The sequence below is a fragment of the Aedes albopictus genome, chromosome 3 (genome assembly GCF_035046485.1).
Source record: "Aedes albopictus strain Foshan chromosome 3, AalbF5, whole genome shotgun sequence".
NCBI lineage: Eukaryota > Metazoa > Arthropoda > Insecta > Diptera > Culicidae > Aedes > Aedes albopictus.
The window spans coordinates 6,388,823-6,413,421 of record NC_085138.1 but is presented as its reverse complement, the minus strand read 5'-3'; the positions used below and the strand labels follow the sequence as shown (position 1 = coordinate 6,413,421).

Sequence of the window (24,599 nt, the reverse complement as noted above, 5' to 3'; positions counted from 1 at the left end):
GGCTAAAAATCTTATTATTATTATTATTATTATTATTTATTTTAACTTACAATTTTGAAAGAGGGAAAAACCCCTTTTAGTGATTTCAAAATTCCAAAAACGAAATCTTTCTCAAAAAGGCACAAAACCTCTTCATCTTTTCTCAAAACATTATAATGATCACTTAAAAATAAAGGCTCACACGGAAGTGAACCATAGCAGAGCCGTAGAAAGCTAAAAATCTTGTAATACAGATAAAAAAAAAAAAAAAAAAAAAAAAAAAAAAAAAAAAAAAAAAAAAAAAAAAAAAAAAAAAAAACATTATGTTACCCCACTGTTCCATCTTGCCCCGGAGTACCTTAGTTTATGATTTGTCAGTGTTTTTGATTGACGTATAAAAAAGTTATGAACACATGAATGAGAAATTATATTGACATTGACGAAGAATTTCCTGTACGGACAATTGATTGATACACTGTATAATATTGATCATTCGTATGGTCTCCACTACTGATTGCCACTAAATATTACATTCAGTGGCAGTAAATTCAAGTGACTCACTGAATAACCTACTCTTCATGCAGAAACCCTAATTAATTCACCTAGCGGTGATGGTGCCTTTCTCGTGCCTTCGAGAAACCATTTCAACCAAACTCAAGCGACATGGTAATGAATATCGCACTTTTATCCATTCGACAAAAATGCTGTCCATGGTACAAGCAATCATGTCGGTTAACTATACGTTTACCCATAGAAAATTACGGGGATGCATGATTTGAGAGCCCAAAACTCCTTGAAACTGTCGCCATCTTGAATTTTGGTCCGCCTTCTTGGATATTTTGGTCTCCATGCCATGGCATATCCATGGCATAGTCATGGACAAAATTATTCAAGAAAGTGGCCCAAAATTCAAAATGACAGCAGTTTGAAGGAATTTTCGGCTCTGAATCCATGCAGTATAGGTTTTAGAGGTTAAAGCTCCTTATTTTGGGATTTTGGGTAGTCATCTTGGATATTCTGGTCGCCATTTTTGGACTCCGGACATTTTCTCCACACCAAATATACCCTGAATGGGGTCGCCAGTTGGCCTAGTGGTTAAGGCTATGGATTGCCAATCCGGAGACGGCGGGTTCGATTCCCGTTCTAGTCGAGAAAATTTTCTCGACTCCCTGGGTATAGTGTATCACTGTCCTTGCCTCACAATATACAAATTCATGCAATGGCAGGCTACGAATGCCCTTCAATTAATAACTGTGGAAGTGCTCAAAGAATACTAAGTTGATAAGAGGCTAGCCAAGATCCAGTGAGAACGTCGAGCCATAAAGAAGAAGAAGAAGCATGGTATTAGAGGCCAAAACTCCTTATTACATCCGTCATCTTGAATTTTGAACCGTCGTCTTGAATTTTGGGCCGCCATCTTGTATATTTCGGTCGCCATTTTTGGACTCCGGACATTTTTTCTATGCCAAACACCAATATTGCATGGATTAGATCCAAAAACTCATAAAAGTGCTGCCATTTTGAATTTTGAGCCGCCATTTTGGATTTATGTACTCTGGATATCTCTCCATACATAACATACCCATACTGCATGGCTTAAGAGCCTAGAACTTCTTAAAACAACCGCCATTTTGAATTTTGGGCCGCCATCTTGGATTTCGGGCTGCCATCTTGCCATCTTTTTTTTAAACAACTTCCATCTTGGATTTTGGGCCGCCATTTTGAATATTCTTGTCCCAATTTTTGGACTCCGGACGTCTTCCCCACACCAAATATACCCATATTGCATGGTTTTAGAACCTCTTTAAGCCGCCTCTTCTAGTTGTGTGCCGCCATCTTGGATTTTAGGTCGCCATCTTGAATTTTTAGCTGACGTCGTGGTTTTGTGGTTTCCATTGATGATTTCCGCACAAAATTCGGCAACCCTACTGAAGTTCAAAAAAATCCGGCGCAATTTGATGTGTCGTATAATAGAATATGGTTCAGTTTTATATATGACCAGTTCACCGGAGCTGGTCGGGATCACTAAAATGGCCATAACTCCGGAACGCAATGTCCGATCCGGACCATTTTCAATAGCAAAAAATGCGATAAAATTGCGGTTCGATTCGAGCTATAATCCGTGAAATCGGCCAATGGGAAGCACTTTAAAAGTGAGTGAACTTTTTTAGCGCACAGACATACATACATACACACATACATACACACATACATACACACATACATACACACATTCAGACACCATCTCTACTCGTCGAACTGAGTTGATTGGTATATGTGACTCGGCTTTGATTTCTGCAAAATCTTCCATGGATTCATTAGGAAGTTTCTCCTGAATTTTTTTATACAGAAGATCTTCAAAAGATTTCTTCAGAAACCGCTTCAACACATCTTTCTGGATTGCATTTGGAAAATGCCTATGGGTTTCCCCCAGAAATTTTTCCGGAGATTACTTCAAAAATAACTTTGGGGGATCCTTCAGAAATTTATCTAGGGATTCTGTAAGTAAATATTCCATGGGCTGCTTCAGAAATTTTACCAAGAATGTCTCCATAAATTAATCCAGTGTTTCATTGAGAAATTCATCTACAGCTTTCTCCAGTAATTTCCCCAATGATTCTTTCGCAAACTTTCTCTAGATTTACTCTGAAATTCTTCCATATATTTCCTAAGATAATTCTTCACGAATTCCATGGATTCTTTCAGAATTTTTTCCAAAGTTTCCTATAGAAGTTTTTCCAGAGATTTTTGTAGATAAACTTCAAGGGATTCTTTTATGAAACCTTCTAGGGATTTCTGTGGATATTCCTTTGGAGATTCCTCCAGCGATATCTCCAAGAAATGCTTCAGAAAATCTGACATGGATTGATTCCAACACTGATGCACGGATATCTTTGAACATTTTCTCAAGATTCCATTCAGAAAATTTTACACGGATTTCTTCAGCAATTCCGCAGTGATAAATCCCTTCGTGAGTTTCTTCCCAAATATCAGAGTTTTCATCTGAATTTTCTCCAGAGATTTTACCAGGAGTTTTTCCGAGCGCTGCTCTTGAAACTATTTCATAGACTTTCCCGGTAACTTCCATATCAATTCTTTCAGAAATTCTTCCTAATTTCTTCTGAAATGATTACAGAGTTTCTTTCAGAAATTCTTCAAAGGGTTCTTTTAAAAAAATCTCCATACTTTGCTACTGCGGAATTTTCAACTTTGTTTAGATTTTTTTCTTATGGTTTTCTTCCGAAAATGCTTCATGTTCTCCTTTGGAAATTCATCCAGACATTCTTTCGGAACATTTTTTACGGATCCCTTCAGAAACTACTCCAGGGTCCAGAAATTCCATCACAAAATCTCCAAAAATTCTTTTGGAAATTCTTCCAGCGGTACCTCCAGAAATTCTATAAGGTTACAGAATTTCTCCAGGAACCTGATGTGATGGTTAGAACACTTGACTATCACGCTGAGGACCTGGGATCGAATTCCACTCCCAACAAACTCGCAAAAGCGTGAGTTCTTCCTTCGGTAGGGAAGTAAAGCGTGGGTCACGAGGTAGGGTAAAAATCTCGTTGATACAGATAAAAAAAAATGGACTCTTTTGTAAAGTCGTCTAGAAATCCCTGGACGAACTAAAAAATCTTCAAGGAGTTTCATAAGAAAACTCAGAAATTGCTCCAGGAAATTCGTATGGCAACTTTTCAAGAGATTTTTCCAAGCATTCTTTCTGAAATGTTTGCAGCGGTTTGTTCAGAAATTCTTCCAGAGATTGCTTCAAAATTTCCACAAGTAACTTCTACAGATAGTCGACCTTGAATTTCATTGAAAATTCCCGAAGCAGTGTCTCCAGGAACTTCATTGCCGGATTGATTTACGTCCACTTTTTTACGTCCAAAGTTTAGGTTGACGCCCATTTCAATCATTGCTCTAACTCTTGAATAGTTTTCTAAATATACACATATAATGTTCAGTAAAGTTCGAAAGGGCAACAAAGGCCAACCAGTGATTGATTTCTTCTGCTAGATGGCAACACTGTTCAAATAGAGTCATATATTGTTGAATATATACTTATTAGACATAATTTAAGTGGACGTCAAACGCTATTTCATGTTGCATAGAATAAAAGTTTTTATTTTTGAAAGCTGGCAACACTGAACCCCATAAAACATAAAAATAAAAATCTGAATATGTCATTCAGTACAATTTGGATGGAGTTTATGTTCATTGTAGTTTGTAGTAATGTAACTCCTTGTCACAAAAGATCTGAATACCCGGGTAGAGGCAAAGAACAAACCAGAGACAAAATAATAACAAGTTTTGCCATCATATCTCATTCTACCAACCATTCTTTTGTTATTTATGAATAACACTAAATAACTCGCTAAGAGCAAACAATGATATCATTGCAAAATTTGTTATCTCTGAGTTATTATTGAATAACAACAAATAACTGAATAATGGCAAAACATGCAACCATGACAAAATAAGTTCTTCTGATCATCCCATGCAAAATAACATCTCAATGGGATATTTTGCAATAATAACTTATTTTGTTATTGATGAGTTATTTGGTACTTTTGTATTTTGTCAGAGAGAATACAATGAGAAGATCAAACATTGCCATTAAAAATGAATAGTTAAATAACCAAACTTGTTATTTATTTGTTGGGAATAAGAGCTGAAAGATCAAAAATAATAACTGACTTTGTTCCGGAAAATAACACAATAATAACTAATCATGTTATTATTAGATCTAATCAAGGACTAAAAATTTCTGAACTTAAAATACAGTTTTTTCCCAATCATAATAACAAAATTTACAATTATGATGATCTTTTTTGAAATAACTTATTTTGTACTTGCTCTGTTCTCAATAGCTCGATAATGACTGATTCAGTTATTCTACATTTCAAAATATTTTGTCCTTGGTTTGTTCTTATAATGCTAAAATTAGTTATTATTGAGTTATTTTCCGGTACAAATTCAGTTATTATTTTTGTTCTTTTAGCTCTTATTCCCAACAAACCAATAACAAGTTTTGCCATTCAGCTATTCATTTTCAATGGCAAAATTTGATCTTCTTTTGTTATTTTCTTCTGCCCGGGTACTGGTCGCAGTGGTTCACCCGAACAGAGAAAATAACACGTAACGCATTATCAGAAAGTCATCTAGATTTACCTTGAGTACATGTCTTTGTGTAAAATTTGATACTTCAAAATTACCTCTGAAACTGGCAACACTGCAAAATGTCAAACGTCGAATATCGAATTCGAATGTTCAGGTAAGATTATGTTTAAGTCAAGTGTCTTAAAACACAGAAATTTGTAACATGATTTAATAACATGGAATTCTCGCAGTAGCTTCACATTGCGCCACAAAAATATATTATTGCTGGCAACACTCATCTTGCAGATTCAAATAAAGCTCAATACAGGTCCGACTTTATTATCTGGGTGTCTCCAAAAAAAAATTCACCCCGGATAATCGAAATTTCCGGGTAATCGAGCCATACTTTTCTCTATTATTGCTGATGTCCTTCAACCAAAAACATCAAAAGATCATTTGCCCGAAATAAAAAATAAAATCTTTTCCCTGAAAGACCATTCGCCCGAAAAAGCCATTCGATAGAATAATTTCATGCCATTTCTCACACCTTTCGTTATTTATTGATTTAGCACTCTTGAGATGGCAAAATATCAGTAGAAAGAAATTGATTTCTGCCAGAATCACGGGGAGTGATCCTTTGGGGAATTCTGAAAAACATTTCTGAGTTCATTCCAGAGAAAATCTTTCAGAAATTCTCAAGAGGGGAATCCTTTAAATAATTCATGGAGGAATCTCCAAAGTATTCTATCATAAAATAAAGAGTATGATTCCCGGGAAGAATCATTGACAAAAAAAATTGTTCAATTAATCAAATAAATCACTTTTTCCCCGTTGGTAAATGTAAACAACAAGCTTTCATCGTCTAGGGAGGATGCAAGCAAACGTGTGATTTCTCTGTTGCACTGTGATGGCGTATACAGTGACAGACATTCGTTTAGCCGAGGCCCTAAAATTTTCAAAAAAGTGTCAGGAAACTCATACAAAAGATTTTATGATAAAACTTTTTTATGGCAGTGATAGTATATCTAGTACTGTTTAATGAAAAGGTGATACATCACACTTACATATACACTGAAACAAAAACGAGGGTAAAAACCCTTCATATGTCATTTTTTACCTAGACATTCGTTTAGCCGAGGTGAATGAAAAATTGGTTTTCAATTGATTTTTTGTAATTTCGTGAGTGTATTTCTAGGATATACCCCAAGGCATTTAGTTTATAACGTGTAAGCAAGATAATTGACCATAAAAGTTTATTTATTTGTGAAACAAAACATAAATACGTGATTATTGGAATATTTTAAAACACTTGAATAACAAATCTCAATTTGGAAACATTTTCAATATTATAACTTACTTAAATGAGATGCATGTAAAATTGATATGGCAACACTTCTGAAAACGATCAAATTCATGATTTACAAGTCGATCTATAATGCAGGATACCATACAAAATGATTGTGTTGGATATTATTCGAAATTTGATAGTTTTTATTAAGGAATTCTAAAAAATGTACAATTCGGCTAAACGAAAGTCTTGGCAAATTTTCTATTTTTTCTTGTATTTCACGGTCAAATAATGCAGGTAATGCAAATTACCTAGACGATCCTTCAAAAATAAAAAAAAGAACATAAAATTATTACAGTTGCGAGAAAAATAGAAAAAATATGCCTCGGCTAAACGATTGTCTACCACTGTATAAAATAATGTTTCAAAAAATGTGAGGTGAAACTATGTATTGTTTGTCAGTTTGCTTCGTTTGTCAGAGTGGTGCCTTTATAGTTTGCAAAATTAAAACAAGTTTTCTTGATGTTTCTCCTAAGCTGATTTCAGAAAAGCGTTTCCAAAATTATTACGGTGTTTGTTACTTTCGGGCATTTGTCATTCGGGCGTTTGGAATTCGGACGAATAGTTTTCTGGAAAATGTGACAAAATCAATAGGTGAATAACGAGAATGATCTTGTCCTTGTCCGAGATAGGGAAGTGTAAAACTACTTGATAACTAGCGCCACCTAGCGACAAAATCACCAACTAATTAGTGAATCACCACAATTTCCTTTTCCTTCTGAACGACGTTGCCGAAGACGACCAGTTTCTATCTGCTTTCGTTACCGAGATAGAGAAGTCTAAAACTTTACTTGATAACTAGCGCCACCTTGTGGAAAATCACCAAATAATTGGTGCATAATCAGAATATTCCTATCCATCTGAACAACTTTGCCGAAGACGACCCCTCTCTATCTGCTTTCGATTCCAAGGTAGAGAAGTGTAAAACGATTGTACGACATTTCCCCGAAAACCAGTTCCCCGAATGAAGTTTCCTCGAAAGTTTTTTCCCCGAATGTACCATTTCCCCGAAAAATGTTTCCCCGACTGTACCGTTTCCCCGAAAAGATTATTGCATATGCCATTTAACATTGACCCAATGCGCAACTAGGGGGATCCGGCCATTAGGACGAAGTACACTTTGCCAAAGTACGTCAGACTGAAGCACGTTTTAAGCTGAATGGGTTGCTCAGCTGAAGTTCATAGGGTAGAATGGATCAGTAGGCCGTCTTTCTAATTTTCTTCATCAACAAAGTTAAGATATGTTTTCGAAGTCCAGTTCATTTAGGTCCCTTGAGTTTTTTTTACATTCCTCGAATCTGGGGCATTCTATGGATACTGGGATATACTTCCATGATTTAACAATATTCTTTTATCCTTTCCCTTTTCTCACATACCGAAGTACTGATGATTAATTGATCACTCTGCCAACATTCCATCTGAAAATTTCGCTTCTTTTCAAAACACGCAGTTGTTTTTAGTTGTAATATTGCATAACCTTATTGACGATAGTAATTTATTAAACCACTGACTGTCCCAGGACAGATTTACCTTCTTTGAGAAGTCGGCTATTCTTTTGAATATTGGGTTTTATATATGATCAAGCTGAGTTTTTTTTATGGCTTTCAACTCAACCGGACTGATGCTCGTCCGGCGTAATGACGATTCTATGACATTTCCCGGAAAATCCATTTCCGGAAAGACATTTTCCGGAAAACATTTCCCGGAATGATCCATTTCCCGGAAACCCATTTTCCGGAATGTCCCATTTCCCGGAAACCCATTTTCCGGAATGGAACATTTTCCGGAAAACTGTTATCGCTATTCCCAGACTCGTTAAATTTCAACCCTTTTATGAAATGTACAATAATTGACTTATTTTGGTTGGTATTCGTTGAAGAATTTAAGCTTTCAGCGTTATTTCCAAATCTTCGACAAAACATTAAAAAATATTAGCAGTTATGATGCCAACAGTTTTATCACTAGATCTTGAACGAACAGCCATTGTTTAATGAAGGAAAATTTTCAATGACAATTCTGGCAGCTGTAATTCCAAAAGATAACATTCGAAAGAAAACAAAAGAAAGGAAAAATATCTTATAAAATGGTAGCGGTTGCATTTTGCGCATAGTTTGTAACCAGTATACTCAGTCGACTCATCTTTCGACAACGCTTCTGAAACCTGCGCATCACACGCGAACAAGAAAAAACAAAATTAAAACGTTGAAATGAAAAAATAAATGAGAGACGAAATGTCAAATTTTAAAAATGGGGAAGCCAATGAATGACTATATCAAAGAAGAGTATACTGTATTAAATATATCTGTAGCACTTACCCTCTTATACCCTCTTATTGTATCTCTCATATGTTCTTTGCCTTTTTGATACTAAACCTTTAAAACTGTAAATAACAAGAGGCCAACTTCAAGTTTTTGTCTAACGACTGGGTGTGGCTTATTAGGCCGAAAATACATTTGGCCACATTACTACTAAGCCAAATTGCCATAAGGCTAGATTGAATCAAAAGCGATCGAAAAACTGGCTTCGAAAGAACAGCCTATTGCTAGAAGAAAATCTCGAAAGGTGCAATTGACAGTTTGGCAATTAAACTACTCTGTAACAGTCTAACTTGAAAGAACAACACATTTGTAAGAGAAGGAAAAATATCTGATAGAGCTAATAGTTTAGCCGCCAATCAAATACGCAACAATGTAACTAGGAAGAACAGCGTAATAAATAAAGAAGGGCAAAGCTCCTATATAGACTGCAACAAGTGCCAATAAAACACATGTTGGTAACCATGTGTTTTATTGGCGCTAGCTGCTTTCTATATAGGAGATTTGTCCTTCTTTATTTAATAGGCTGTTCTTTCTAGTTATAACGTGGCGTATTTGGTAGCTGGCCAAACTATTAAATTTATCTGATATTTTTTGTTCTCTTAAAACTGTGTTGTTCTTTCAGGTCGAAAGAACAACCCATTTTTAAAGAAGGAAAAACACCAGATAGAATTAATAAATTGGTCGCGAATCACTTCTGTAACGTTACATCGTTGGAAAGAACAGACTGTAAATTGAAGAAAGTCAAATCTCCTATGCAGTTAGCAGTTCAACTATATAAATGCACCTAGAACAGCCTTTGGCGAAAAGGAAGAACAATTTGTTATTGAAAAGCCAGTCAAAATATATCCATTGGGCTCAACGATGCTGGCTCTACTTTGGTAAGTGAACTGAAACGAGAATCTGAGTTCCACTCATTTATTAAGTTCTACAATCTCGAAAAAAATTATAAAAAAAGTTTTAAGGCTCGATTTTCTGGAAATTTATCATCAACTGATAAAATTAGTAATAAGAATCGAAAAACCAGATGATTTTTAAAGATTCTAAAATATCTTCTCAGGTTTTCCTAGAATTGCCTTTCCGGGAAATTAGGCATTCCGGGAAATGGAGCATTCCGGAAAATTGTTTTCCGGGAAATGGGTTATTCCGGAAAATATCTTTCCGGTAAATGGGGTATCCGGGAAATGATTTCCAGAAAATGTCTTTCCGGGAAATAGTATAGAACCCGTAATGACACTTTTACCCTAATGAACTAACGTACTTCGGCCTGACATACTTCTGCCTGAAGATCCAACACCGTCTTTTTGGCTAGATTGATAACCTTTCACTTAATACAATTTTCCTTCTTTCAAACATAGGCTGTTCTTTAAAGTTGAACTGCTCAATTAATCATCAGTAATTTGACTGCTGCTATATTTATTTATTTATTTTTTGTTTTTGTGACCAACTGTTCTAGTATCTATAGACGTTATAGTAGAAATATTTATCAAAGATTCTCCCTTCTTTCAACAATATATAATTGTTCTTTCAAAATATTGTCGGCAGTCTTACTACTAATATGTTCTGTAGAAATGTCAATAGGACAGATCGATGAAGTACTAGATTTGTAGTAATGAGCTGAATTTCAGTATGGTGAAAAGGTCAATTCTCCGTTTCTGCAATGAAATGGTGCAAAAAGCGTGGGTATTATGATTCCTTGTTTAATTTGATGCTGTTTGAGCAAAACTTTGGGCAACAGTGTTGTTGTTTCCTCCATTTCTTGCAACATAAACAAAATAGAGATAGAGAAGCTGAAACTTTACCTGATAACTAGCAACACCCCCAGCGAATGGACGGTCTCATGTAGATCGATCAGTGTTGCCATCTGAGGTCATAATTTTTAAATAGCCCTTGGTCAGTACTCAAACTTTGCCAAACACATGTGTTTGGGGCTCCGCAGTGCCTCAAACGGGGATTTTCTTTCTCGCAAGAAAGAAACACAGGGTTACACGTAAAACACTTTATTTACTTCACTTGGCGTTGTCCAAGCCACGTCAACGCTTGTAATTACAACTCACTTTTCACTTCTTGACCGTTTGCCGGGTCAAAACAGACTATTTCGACTGTCGGGATTGGTGCTCTCCTTATATAGCACCCAGGAGTGGATCTAGAACGTTCTATTAGATTCTCGAAAAAAACATTCTAGACCATTCCACAAATCTGGCTGCACTGCCTGAAAGAAGCCTCTCACCGGTCACTCACGAGCGGCCTGCACGATCGTCCAACTGGGTGCCCCCGCGATGCACGCTAGTTCGGGAATACCCATTAAATGGGTTCAAAATACCCATTTTTTGCATCAGTACTGAGCTGTCAAATAATGGGTATTTTATCCGTTGCAAATAATGGGTAAATTTACCACATTATTAAGTATGACCATCGAACTTATAATGGGTAAACAATACTCATGTATATTTGTTTGAAAGTAGCGTCGCCATTTTTAGACGGAGGTGCATGCAGCGTTTGAAGTGTGTTTGCCGTATTTTGTACTCTAAGTTTTGTACGCGTGAATCCAGGAAGATCCCGGCGTAGCCCATCCCGCAACTGGAACCGAGACTGGACCAATAATAGTGATATAGTGATCAAACGAAATGGACGCAATCAAGCAGCAGGTAGACGAGGACACATTCCGAAAGCTGGAGGGTAAGTTTTCGCTTGATGTTATTATTTTCTGGAATCCATCCGAACAATAATCCCTTGCATATAGGATTTCGCTGTCCTTCACCTAAGTGCGCCGTCGTGTCAGGCAATTTGGACGAATTAAAAACTCACTTAAAAAAACACAAATTGACTACGAGTGGAAGCCACCCGACATACTTGAAGTGTTGTTGTGGATCCATCCAAAGATCCTTGAAAACACTGAAGGTTCATGTACTGAAACATCATCCGGACGACTTCACATCCGCAAATGATGTTCCATCGGAGTTGGAGCCGATGGATGTAGAGGAAGTAACTGAACCTGAAGATAACAAGTTGTGTACCAAAAATCGTTTCTTTTATGGTGAAAGACCGACCAAAGAGGAACTGGTGCAGGCCGCAGCAGAATCTGTATCGAAGCTACGGTCAGACTTAGCTTTAACAGAAGCTAAAGTAAAGTTCTTTATGGACTTCTGCAACGAGCTTCTGGAAGCATATCAGCGGTTTTCTGTTGGAGTAGTTGCTGATTTCCTATCGTCCGAAGAGTTGCTGCACAATGAAACCAGCAAAACTCTGCTGGATGATTTAGAGGTTTCCAATGTGTTTCAAGACGTCGGTAACCCGAGGGCAAACTTATCCTACCTCTCTGGTAAAGTAGGACGAGCTGTTCCAGAGCCTGTGGAAATCGAACTGGGAGTTAGGAAAATCACAGAAACCGTAAAGTACCGTCCGGTGACCAAAGGACGGCGTAAAATTGTCCAACCAATCTGCAAAACAACCACGGTTAAAGACAGGTTGCATTACATACCGATTAGGCAAACCTTGTCGTTAATTTTCGCTAATCCTGAAGCGAGGGAGACGTTGAAGAACGAAAATCGGTCATCAGATGGTATAATGCGCGGGTTCAAGGACGGGTCACTTTTTTCGAAACTAGATTTTTGCCAGAAACATCCTTTCGGGGTTCGCATCTCGTTACATGTTGATGACGTGGAGTACTGTAACCCATTAGGCTCGCGACGAGGGAAGCATAAGCTAACGGTGATCACTTTTAAAGTTCAGAACTTCGATCCAAGAATCAATTCGGGGCTAGACAAGGTGTACGTCGCTTTGATGGTTCCATCAAAATGCGTCAAAAAGTACGGATTCGAAAAAGTGTTGAAGCCATTGCTACAAGACTTAATGGCGTTGGAATCAGAATCCGGCGTCGAGATTAACCCTCTAATACCCAATCCCGCCTTTAGACGGGGTATAGTTTGAGCATTTTTGTAATTTTTGTATTGCGGAAAATCAAAGTTTTTATATTTTTGGCTGATATTTAGGACTGTTCTGTATATGTATCTCAAAATAGTTTTTGGTGTATTTTAAAACGTATTTACATTTTTTAAAAATCGTTGAAAAATTGATGTTTGAGTCACCTTTTAGAAGTAATTGTTTATTTTGTATTTAATCGCTACAATTAACATATTTTAAATTTTTCCCAAATCATCCTATCCTTGTTTAATAGTTTAAGCGAATCGAATACACTCTAAAATGATTTTCCTTAATATTACACGGAAAATAAAATTTTCTATGAAAATTTTTTAAAATAATAATATTTCAACAATAATCATAAAATCTCAAAATGTTTTCATCTCAAAAAATCCGTTCCCCAAATTGGCTTCCAGGAAAAATATAAAAGTGTGGGGATGTTCAAAAATAAAAATTAGAAAAATCATAAACTGAAATTCACGAAATCGAGAATTAAAAAGAATCATCTTCCAAAACATGTTTAAATCGATTTTAGACGACGAAAAATGATGATTAGATCAAAATCAAAAATTTGGGTATTAGAGGGTTAAATACAATGAAAATGAAAGTTTCATCCTTCATGCAACGGTAGTTCATGTACTTGGAGATACGGCAGCGTTCCATGAATTGTTCGAGTTAATGCCTGCACAATCGAGCATCTTTTGTAGAGCTTGCTATATTTCAAGAATTGAAATGCATTCTGGAAATTTTGGAAATAATTATCCTCTCCGTACTCGCGAATCTGTTAATAATGATCTACTTGCTTTGCGAAATGGAACAACAACTCCAGCCAAATGTGGCATAATACGAGCTCCTGTCTTGCATTGTTTAAAACAGTTCCATTTCGCAGAAAACTTATCATTCGACCCAATGCATGATGTGCTGGAAGGAGTTGTTAGCATGGTTCTTAAAAAAATCCTTAACGATATTGTCAGTGTCAAAAAACTTCTTACAGAGGGTATGTTAAATAAACGAATTGAAACCTTTGACTATGGGCTTGCTGAAGCAAAGGATAAGCCTAGTGGAAATTTCACTATCAAAGCTCTAAAGAGTAAAGGAAATTCACTAAGTCAATCTGCTTCACAGATCTGGCTACTTCTTCGAGCATTCAACTTTATTTTTCATGATGTTGTAACAAGTGAGTACATTAACATAATCGCATGTTTAATGAAGATAGCTTTTTATGTGTTTTCCAATATACTTACTAACGATATGGTTGATGATTTACAACAAAACATACAACTTTTTTATCAATGTTTCAAAAACTGCTTTCCCCTCGACAAACCAATAAATAAAGTTCATCACCTGTCCCACTACCCTACGATCATAAGGCAAAGCGGTCCAATCGTTAACATGGCATGTTTACAGTTTGAGGGAAAGTACAAGGAATAAAAATCTCTCACTAAAACTTGTGGAAACTTTCAAAATCTGACTCACAGTCTTGCTAAAAGAATCAACTTAAAACAAACTTCAACAATTATCAACCATGATTATAAACTCAATAACACTATCGTTCAATCGTCTATAATTACAAAGAAACAGTTTCTAGATAACTCTTTACTCTTATTCGATCTGTCAAATGACATCGAGATTATAAATTGTATGACTATTAATGGCACCACTTTTAGATCAGGTCTTGTTGTTAAATACGAAACATATGATGGTCAAAACTATGGTATACTGAGTAATATTCTGAAAACAAACAATGAGTTTATATTTATCATACAAGTTTTAAACGTAATTGAGTTGTGCGATGCCCTCCTCAGTTATAAAACTGAAATTACAAACAAAACGATTCGTACATCTATGAGTAAAATTTTCACAAAGAAATGTTACAGTCTGTGGCGATTGAACAATAATGATAACTACTTTTACATAAACATGAAATATAATGATTAAGATTGAGTCTAGGATAGTATTTTGTATTTGCTGTGTAATGAAATGAAAGTTTTGTATTTTTTTTTTGTAAATATATATGTAATTTTGAATTGAAAAATTGACTTACATGTTGTTGACGAACGAAAGGAATCACAAATGAATTGTATAAAATAATAAAAGTGATGCAGATACAAAATTTCAACGAATTGTCCACTTCTCCCGGTTTTCCCCGATTAAAACCCCGAACCTATTCGAATCAGCTGATCACTCATTTTATGAATGAAAATTTGACAACAGTTCGCTCGCGAGTGTTTATGTTATTATTTATCAACAATTCTTTAAAGCATAAACAAACAATTCTTTGTTCGCAGCGGAGAAGTTCACGGATGTTTCTGTAAAACATATTACAAAGGCAGTTTTGGAAGACATCGGAATCATCGAAAAAGGACCTCAAGTTTTGATCTTAAGCATCGCGGCCGAGTTAAAACAATCGCAACTTGGGGGTGTATCAAACGCAGCTGCCTCTCAATCCGAGCCGAAAGCAGGTCCATCACACGGCGACCATCAGTGTTATCTAGCGAGTCTGTAAGTATTTCTAAATTGGAGCTAATATGAGCATTCCATAGCTAATCAGTTTATTCATTAGGTCCGCGGAATCCTGGAGCGAAACGCTACGTGTCGAACAATCCTATACAACAAGATTGATGCAGGCATTGTACCGATTAGGACTGAACTACTCTCCATGGTTCGTACCCTCCGCAACGATATGGCATCTAGACTTTTGAACGAAAGGATGTGAGTATTTCAAAGCTTCTAGGGAACATATCCCTATTTGTTATAGTAGTTGTTCAGGCAATGTGGACAAACCGTTAGGTGGCATACACACCAGTCAAACGGTTAGTCAAACATCGTGTGGCTAACAAACAACTCGCTCCGATTGACGCAATGTTTGTCGTAAACGATCAAGCGAGCGAGTTGATTGGCCGTGCTGTTTGACCAACCGTTTGGCTGGTGTGTAGGCTCCCTTACGCGTAGGGTATCGCGCCACTTGAGCGGTGGCTTCTATATTCGTCTGTTTTCCACTATGAACCAATTGACTTGAAATGTTGTACACGGGTAGATACTATACCTATCTCACCACATTCCAAAAGTTGTGTCAATTGGTTCAAATTGGACAGAGTTATAGTGGAAAACAGACGCATATAGAAGCCACCGCCCTAGTGGCGCGATTCCCTATTTATTTTCGATACCTCCATTTGATTTTTTTCCGAAAATGTCAATATATTTACGCATAATTGTCATAGGAATCAAAATTAAATTTCATCTCCCTAATAGGAACAGTGTGCCTATTGTTGGTAAAATCGATTTATTATTGAAAACAGTGAAAAACGATAATTTTCATATTTTTCCAAATTTGGATAGAAAACTAATGACTAATGTTTTGAAACCCTTTATTAGGTGGTACGATTCAATTTTTTAATATAATTTACACTAATACCACAATGATGGGCACACTTACCCTAATCGTAATTGTATTCCAGCTGGTTTAACTCATAAATTGAACATATCCAATTCATTTCAGCTACCCGTCAACGGAGGAAAAGAAAGCACTGGCGAAACAAATTGTTTCGGCTTTCCCAATTTTGTCATCAACTAAAATAACAGAAAGCTCTCCGGACTATTTAAATATTTTGGAAATTTATTTCTTGTTCAATACAACAGTACTAGCATAAAAAATGCTCATTATTTTTATTCTTCTATTTCCAGTCTTGCTTTTTTTTTGGAAGAATGCTGGTAAAGGACCAAACTATGAGCATTCTGGTCTGATTCAATCGCACCTACGAAACATGTCGAAGAAACTTACACCTGAACAACGAAAATTCACGCACAAGAAGAAGGATGCTAAGGTATGCAGCGTTCCGTCTGAAATCATTGAGCAAGCTGAAGAATGCGCTCGTAAGGATTCCATACCAGCCAACTTTACCGCAACAGTAAAATGCATGGATACCACACACTCACTTTTCACGATGATGTTGCAAGAGAAAAAGTCATTGCAATCAATTCTACAAGCTTTTCCGCATTTCAAATTATATGATGGACTTCTGGTATTGCACAACAAGTTTTAATCGGGTTTCATTTAATAATTATATTTTTATCTTAACCCTCTAATACCCAAATTTTTGATTGCGATCTAAATATCATTTTTCGTCATCTAAAATCGATTTAAACATGTTTTGGAAGATGATTCTTTTTAATTCTCGATTTCGTAGATTTCAGTTTTTGATTTTTCTAATTTTTATTTTTGAACATCCCCACACTTTTATATTTTTCCTGGAAATCAATTTGGGGAACGGATTTTTTGAGATGAAAACATTTTGAGATTTTATGATTATTGTTGAAATATTATTATTTCAAATTTTTTTCACAGCAAATTTTATTTTCCGTGTAATTTTAAGGAAAATAATTTTAGAGTGTATTCGATTCCCTTAAGGTGACTCCCCGTATCACTCCTTTTTCAGCACTTCTTTTTCGATTCTTCTTTCTAACAATCATCGAGCGCAACAGTAGTGGTGTTGCCGTTTTACATTTGTTCCATAAACAAACAAACAAAAATAGCACCGCTTTGTCTCGCTTCCGCCAATGTAAACATTACAAGATTATGAATCCTTTAAAAGCAATTCAAGCAGTAGACTACTCAGTTTTGCTAAATCACAATCAAACACGTCTCAATGTTACGAAAAACATTGGATTTTATGTGTAATAAGCTAAAAATGATCGAATACTCTTAGTATGCTCTTCCGCTGTTGATGTTTGCAAGCAGCAGCAGTGTTGGCGGACAGTGCGGAGGAGATTTCACAAATAAAAACTATGTGCTTTTATTACTATCATGTGTGATTAAAAGTACAACAATAATCATTCGAAGAATAGTTTGCGATTTTACAACGCATAATCGATAAATTTGAGTTGACCATTTATATGATTTTGATTGATTTTATTGATGAATTGGCCCGCAAGATCGACATCACTGCGTTCAATGATCGATGATTGTGCGCCAGAAGGCACCGTCGCGACGCGCTGCTGTCGTCGTCGTTGTACTGTGGTGGGTGGTAAACATTGCCTTCGAACTCTTGGTGCGGCTGAGACAAATTTATATGATTTTCAAGTTTGAGTGAAAAAATTTCTTTGTGGCATAGATAGTTCGAAAGAGAAGTTTAATTGGAATAGTGTGTTCTATATTTCTTTTACAAATATCTTGCGTGAAGTGGAGAATTTTAGAGAAAAGGTAAGCGTCGATTTTCTTACGTAGGTGTATTAGTGCAATACTGTGTAAAGTTGAATTTGGATAATGATTCTGAAGAAGCCATTTTGTGATGACACAAGAAAAGGCCTTAAACTATTAAACAAGGATAGAATGATTTGGGAAAAATTTAAAATATGTTAATTGTAGCGATTCAATACAAAATAAACAATGACTTCTAAAAGGTGACTAAAACATCAATTTTTCAATGATTTAAAAAAAATGTAAATACGCTTTAAAATACACCAAAAAACATTTTGAGATGTACAGAACAATCCTAAATATCAGCCAAAAATATAAAATATTTGATTTTCCACGAAACAAAAATTACAAAAATGCTCAAACTATACCCCGTCTAAAGGCGGGATTGGGTATTAGAGGGTTAAACAGATTCAAAAGGCTTATGAGCGCATGACACCCAACTATGACAAAAACAGCAACCTTATCCCGATTCTCGCTCGAGGGCTGATGGTCGAAACAGAAATGTTCGCAGGAATCCAAGATGGTTAGTATATTTTTTACATTTTTCCAATCGAACATAGAAAAAAGTATCATTATTGCAATCTCAGTTAACCGTCATTTACAACCGAGCTTGCAATATTGTATGTATCGAATACTTTTATTGGGAAAACGTGACATTACATTATGCGTTCTTTTGGTTCTTTTTGTACTTTTTTCACCATAGATAACCTTCGTGGATGCCTGCGAATTATGGTACGTCTGAAGAATCGAAGCTTGAAGAGTCAAGCTAGGGGTCCGAATGATGATCTCAATGTCGAGGATCAACTGTCTTCCGATCTTATTCGCTTTGTGCCGGTAATTGTGTTTTTGTTTTTCACACTAGATATCCTTTCTAAGAACATATTTTAAATTTCAGGAAACAGAAACGTCCCTGGAAGAGCAGCTAGCAAGGTATGTCGCCTTCAATCACGAGCACGATACACCCGTCGCCCCACATCTAATTTGTAAGGCTGGCAAATATCATCTGTACATCGCAGGGGATTTGATTGAGCTCGGAGAGGCCTCGGTGCAAGCGCTGGACGTTTTTTTAAGTGTTTTTCTGTATTTAATATCACCGTACCTTCTGCCCTACAAAAACTCCAGGAGATTACCTGCTATAAGGTGCGGCAGCACAGCACACGCCAAACAGTTAAGGTCTGAGGTCAAGCTCGTCCGTTAAAAAATTGATATGGTCACGTGTTGTCGTTTAGAAAGCACGTTGTAGTTCTCTCAGAGAGGAAAGCTTTCCCGCCTGATCAAGGATGGCAGGGTGGCCAAGATTGTGTGGGGGGAATCCCTAAAATGCTACGACATGAATCAGTATCATAACTCTGGTTTCTATTTGGCTCTTGGTAATCAGGTTTTCTTATAACATTTATATGTAAGTTTTGTATAATTATTCAAGCAGGTGAATAGTTGTATTCGACATATTCGAATAACATACATTCTGAAGAAAATAATTGTAATTATAACTGTGGCAGAGCTCATAAAACAGTAAGCTGAGAAGCAGGCCATGTTCCAGTGTACATACGTTACGTAAAGAAAAAATAAGAAAATAAGCTGCTTTCTAGTAATGAAAAGTAATGAAAATATCAGGGCGAGGATAGTTAGTATGGAATTACTCACGATTAAATTATTATCAGTTTTGTATAATAAGCAATGTTAGTACCAACAATCTTTGATGTCTGACAATTCATAGCAGCTTCATCAAAACTATATAATATCACACAAAATAAAATCAATTATTGTTGCACATTTTGCCGAGTGGCAGAAACATGATCATTGGCAACCATGAAAACGATGATCCGTGCACATTGATTTCTATTTTATCTTTACTCTCCTGCAAACCATAGCACAGAGCAAAAGAAAAAAAAAATCGCATGAGACCAATACACGACATAACGGATTTGACGTTTGAACGGGTGCGTATTGACTAAAAATAAACTCGTTTTTGGGCTGCCTTGATAACACAGCACCGCTCAGGAGTCAAGTGGGGAAACAATTGCATCGGTCGGTACATACAATGCTCAGCCAGCTTATTTCGAGAGGAGAGAACAATGAAGCACGGTAAAGCGGGTGCGTTTGGTAGCTGCTGAAACAGTAACAGTTGATTTGGAAATAATTTCATGCTGTTCGAGCAAATTGCTCGAATATACAAACTTTCAATAATATTATTTATGAGCAGTTCGAAGTTTGCATGAATAAATATAATAAAATGTAAGAGCTTTCATTCAGCGCTACATCCGATTTATATAATACTCAACACGTAACAATTTAGTCATTCACATAAACCATATTTCATTGAACTGTGAATAAAAATCACGACTGCTCGAAAGCTCTCATGGTTTGTAGTCGTTGATAAAACGTGGAATTCTGGTGCATATGTGAGTTGCACGAAAATTCTTGAAATATTAGTGTATTTTTGTTGATTTTTATGATGACCTGTGAATTCTGGTGAATATTTGGGTTCAAGCAGATTGCTCGAGAGTTTGTTGAAGTAATTGTAAATATTTGTTGATTTTTATGATGACCTGGGAATTCGGGTGAATATTTGAGTTGAATGAGCTTGCTCCAGAGTTTGTTGAAGTATTTGTGAATATTTCTTGATTTCCATGATGACCTGGGAATTCTGGTGAATATTTGAGTTGAATGAGCTTGCTCCAGAGTTTGATGAAGTATTTGTAAATATTTCTTGATTTCCATGATGACCTGGGAATTCGGGTGAATATTTGAGTTCAATGAGCTTGCTCGAGAGTTTGTTGAAGTATTTGTGAATATTTGTTGATTTTTATGATGATCTGGGAATTCGGGTGAATATTTGAGTTGAATGAGCTTGCTCCAGAGTTTGTTGAAGTATTTGTGAATATTTCTTGATTTCCATGATGACCTGGGAATTCTGGTGAATATTTGAGTTGAATGAGCTTGCTCCAGAGTTTGTTGAAGTATTTGCGAATATTTCTTGATTTCCATGATGACCTGGGAATTCTGGTGAATATTTGAGTTGAATGAGCTTGCTCGAGAGTTTGTTGAAGTATTTGTGAATATTTGTTTATTTTAATGATGATCTGGGAATTCTGGTGAATATTTGAGTTCAATGAGCTTACTCTAGAGTTTGTTGAAGTATTTGTGAATATTTCTTGATTTCCATGATGACCTGAGAATTCGGGTGAATATTTGAGTTGAATGAGCTTACTCCAGAGTTTGTTGAAGTATTTGTGAATATTTGTTGATTTTTATGATGACCTGGGAATTCTGGTGAATATTTGAGTTGAATGAGCTTGCTCGAGAGTTTGTTGAAGTATTTGTGAATATTTGTTTATTTTAATGATGATCTGGGAATTCTGGTGAATATTTGAGTTGAATGAGCTTGCTCGAGAGTTTGTTGAAGTATTTGTGAATATTTGTTTATTTTAATGATGACCTGGGAATTCGGGTGAATATTTGAGTTGAATGAGCTTGCTCGAGAGTTTGTTGAAGTATTTGTGAATATTTGTTGATTTTTATGATGATCTGGGAATTCTGGTAAATATTTGAGTTGAATGAGCTTGTTCGAGGGTTCTTGAAGTATTTGTGAATATTTCTAGATTTCCATGATGACCTGGGAATTCTGGTGAATATTTGAGTTCAATGAGCGTGCTCGAGGGTTCTTGAAGTATTTGTGAATATTTCTTGATTTCCATGATGACCTGGGAATTCTGGTGAATATTTGAGTTCCATGAGCTTGCTCCAGAGTTTGTTGAAGTATTTGTGAATATTTGTTGATTTTTATGATGATCTGGGAATTCTGGTGAATATTTGAGTTCAATGAGCTTGCTCGAGGGTTCTTGAAAAATTTGGGAATATTTGTTGATTTTTATGATAACCTGGTAATTTTGGTGAATAGTTGAGTTGAATGATTTTACTCGAAGGTTCTTGAAGTATTTGTGAATATTTCTTGATTTCCATGATGACCTGGGAATTCGGGTGAATATTTGAGTTGAATGAGCTTGCTCGAGAGTTTGTTGAAGTATTTGTGAATATTTGTTGATTTTTATGATGACCTGTGAATTCTGGTGAATATTTGAGTTCAATGAGCTTGCTCGAGGGTTCTTGAAGTATTTGTGAATATTTCTTGATTTCCATGATGACCTTAGAATTCTGGTGAATATTTGAGTTCAATGAGCTTGCTCAAGAGTTTGTTGAAGTATTTGTGAATATTTCTTGATTTCCATGATGACCTGGGAATTCGGGTGAATATTTGAGTTCAATGAGCTTGCTCCAGAGTTTGTTGAAGTATTTGTGAATATTTGTTGATTTTTATAATGATCTGGGAATTCGGGTGAATATTTGAGTTCAATCAGCTTGCTCCAGAGTTTGTTGAAGTATTTGTGAATATTTCTTGATTTCCATGATGACCTGGGAATTCTGGTGAATATTTGAGTTCAATGAGCTTGCTCCAGAGTTTGTTGAAATATTTGTGAATGTTTGTTAATTTTTATGATGACCTGTGAATTCTGGTGAATATTTGAGTTCAATGAGCTTGCTCGAGGGTTCTTGAAGTATTTGTGAATATTTCTTGATTTCCATGATGACCTTGGAATTCTGGTGAATATTTGAGTTCAATGAGCTTGCTCGAGAGTTTGTTGAAGTATTTGTGAATATTTGTTGATTTTTATGATGACTAGGGAATTCTGGTGAATATTTGAGTTCAATGAGCTTGCTCCAGAGTTTGTTGAAGTATTTGCGAATATTTCTTGATTTCCATGATGACCTGGGAATTCGGGTGAATATTTGAGTTCAATGAGCTTGCTCGAGAGTTTGTTGAAGTATTTGCGAATATTTCTTGATTTCCATGATGACCTGGGAATTCGGGTGAATATTTGAGTTCAATGAGCTTGCTCGAGAGTTTGTTGAAGTATTTGTGAATATTTCTTGATTTCCATGATGACCTGGGAATTCTGGTGAATATTTGAGTTCAATGAGCTTGCTCGAGGGTTCTTGAAGTATTTGTGAATATTTCTTGATTTCCATGATGACCTGGGAATTCTGGTGAATATTTGAGTTCAATGAGCTTGCTCGAGAGTTTGTTGAAGTATTTGTGAATATTTCTTGATTTCCATGATGACCTGGGAATTCAGGTGAATATTTGAGTTGAATGAGCTTGCTCCAGAGTTTGTTGAAGTATTTGCGAATATTTCTTGATTTCCATGATGACCTGGGAATTCGGGTGAATATTTGAGTTGAATGAGCTTGCTCGAGAGTTTGTTGAAGTATTTGTGAATATTTGTTGATTTTTATGATGATCTGGGAATTCTGGTGAATATTTGAGTTGAATGAGCTTGCTCGAGAGTTTGTTGAAGTATTTGTGAATATTTGTTAATTTTTATGATGACCTGGGAATTCTGGTGAATATTTGAGTTCAATGAGCTTGCTCCAGAGTTTGTTGAAGTATTTGTGAATATTTCTTGATTTCCATGATGACCTGGGAATTCTGGTGAATAATAGAGTTCAATGAGCTTGCTCCAGAGTTTGTTGAAGTATTTGTGAATATTTGTTGATTTTTATGATGATCTGGGAATTCGGGTGAATATTTGAGTTCAATGAGCTTGCTCGAGGGTTCTTGAAGTATTTGTGAATATTTCTTGATTTCCATGATGACCTGGGAATTCTGGTGAATATTTGAGTTCAATGAGCTTGCTCGAGGGTTCTTGAAGTATTTGTGAATATTTCTTGATTTCCATGATGACCTGGGAATTCTGGTGAATATTTGAGTTGAATGAGCTTGCTCCAGAGTTTGTTGAAGTATTTGTGAATATTTGTTAATTTTTATGATGACCTGTGAATTCGGGTGAATATTTGAGTTCAATGAGCTTGCTCGAGGGTTCTTGAAGTATTTGTGAATATTTCTTGATTTCCATGATGACCTGGGAATTCGGGTGAATATTTGAGTTGAATGAGCTTGCTCGAGAGTTTGTTGAAGTATTTGTGAATATTTGTTGATTTTTATGATGATCTGGGAATTCTGGTGAATATTTGAGTTGAATGAGCTTGCTCGAGAGTTTGTTGAAGTATTTGTGAATATTTGTTAATTTTTATGATGACCTGGGAATTCTGGTGAATATTTGAGTTCAATGAGCTTGCTCCAGAGTTTGTTGAAGTATTTGTGAATATTTGTTGATTTTTATGATGATCTGGGAATTCGGGTGAATATTTGAGTTCAATGAGCTTGCTCGAGGGTTCTTGAAGTATTTGTGAATATTTCTTGATTTCCATGATGACCTGGGAATTCTGGTGAATATTTGAGTTGAATGAGCTTGCTCCAGAGTTTGTTGAAGTATTTGTGAATATTTGTTAATTTTTATGATGACCTGTGAATTCTGGTGAATATTTGAGTTCAATGAGCTTGCTCGAGGGTTCTTGAAGTATTTGTGAATATTTCTTGATTTCCATGATGACCTGGGAATTCGGGTGAATATTTGAGTTGAATGATTGACAATATTGAGGAATACTCTAAAACTCTTCAAGAACCCTCGAATAAGCTCATCAAACTCAAATATTCACTAGAATTCCTAAATAGTCACAAAATATCAAGGAAAACTCTAAAACTCTTCAAGAATCCTCGAATAAGCTCAGCAAACTCGAATATTCATTAGAATTTCTAAATAATCACAAAATATCGAGGAATACTCTAACATTCTTCAAGAATCCTCGAGCAAGCTCAGTGAACTCAAATATTCATTAG

General features: G+C 35.9%; 3 protein-coding genes across 16 annotated transcripts in view; 2 read left to right on the top strand and 1 right to left on the bottom strand.

Moving 5' to 3' along the window:
• Positions 1-24,599, bottom strand: part of LOC109432457 (uncharacterized protein CG43867) — a 917,308-nt gene that overhangs the window by 509,986 nt on the left and 382,723 nt on the right. The gene's annotated exons all lie outside the window — the stretch shown is intronic.
• On the top strand, positions 3,864-16,263 carry LOC109431829 (uncharacterized). 2 transcript variants are annotated; one of them, XM_062856881.1, is made up of 3 exons: positions 3,864-15,165; positions 15,227-15,375; positions 16,163-16,263. In XM_062856881.1, the coding sequence occupies exon 1, from the start codon at positions 11,437-11,439 to the stop codon at positions 12,670-12,672; it is 1,236 nt and encodes a 411-aa protein (XP_062712865.1). In that variant the 5' UTR covers positions 3,864-11,436; the 3' UTR covers positions 12,673-15,165; positions 15,227-15,375; positions 16,163-16,263. The 2 variants fall into 2 exon arrangements, with proteins under 2 accessions (XP_062712865.1, XP_062712866.1); XM_062856882.1 differs by having other exon boundaries at positions 3,864-15,375.
• Positions 15,397-20,249, top strand: LOC115258094 (uncharacterized). Its single transcript, XM_029858111.2, has 4 exons — positions 15,397-16,685; positions 18,269-18,383; positions 18,564-18,694; positions 18,756-20,249. Exons 1-4 carry the CDS (start codon positions 16,317-16,319, stop codon positions 19,056-19,058), a joined length of 918 nt encoding a protein of 305 aa, XP_029713971.2. The 5' UTR covers positions 15,397-16,316; the 3' UTR covers positions 19,059-20,249.

Bases quoted from the DNA above. Each gene is read 5' to 3' on its own strand.
- LOC109431829 (XM_062856881.1), top strand. From the start codon at position 11,437: ATGTTATTATTTTCTGGAATCCATCCGAACAATAATCCCTTGCATATA.
- LOC115258094 (XM_029858111.2), top strand. From the start codon at position 16,317: ATGCTCATTATTTTTATTCTTCTATTTCCAGTCTTGCTTTTTTTTTGG. The intron at 16,686-18,268 runs GTATTGCACAAC...AGGGTTAAACAG, and splicing joins AATTATATGATGGACTTCTG to ATTCAAAAGGCTTATGAGCG. The intron at 18,695-18,755 runs GTAATTGTGTTT...TTTAAATTTCAG, and splicing joins ATCTTATTCGCTTTGTGCCG to GAAACAGAAACGTCCCTGGA.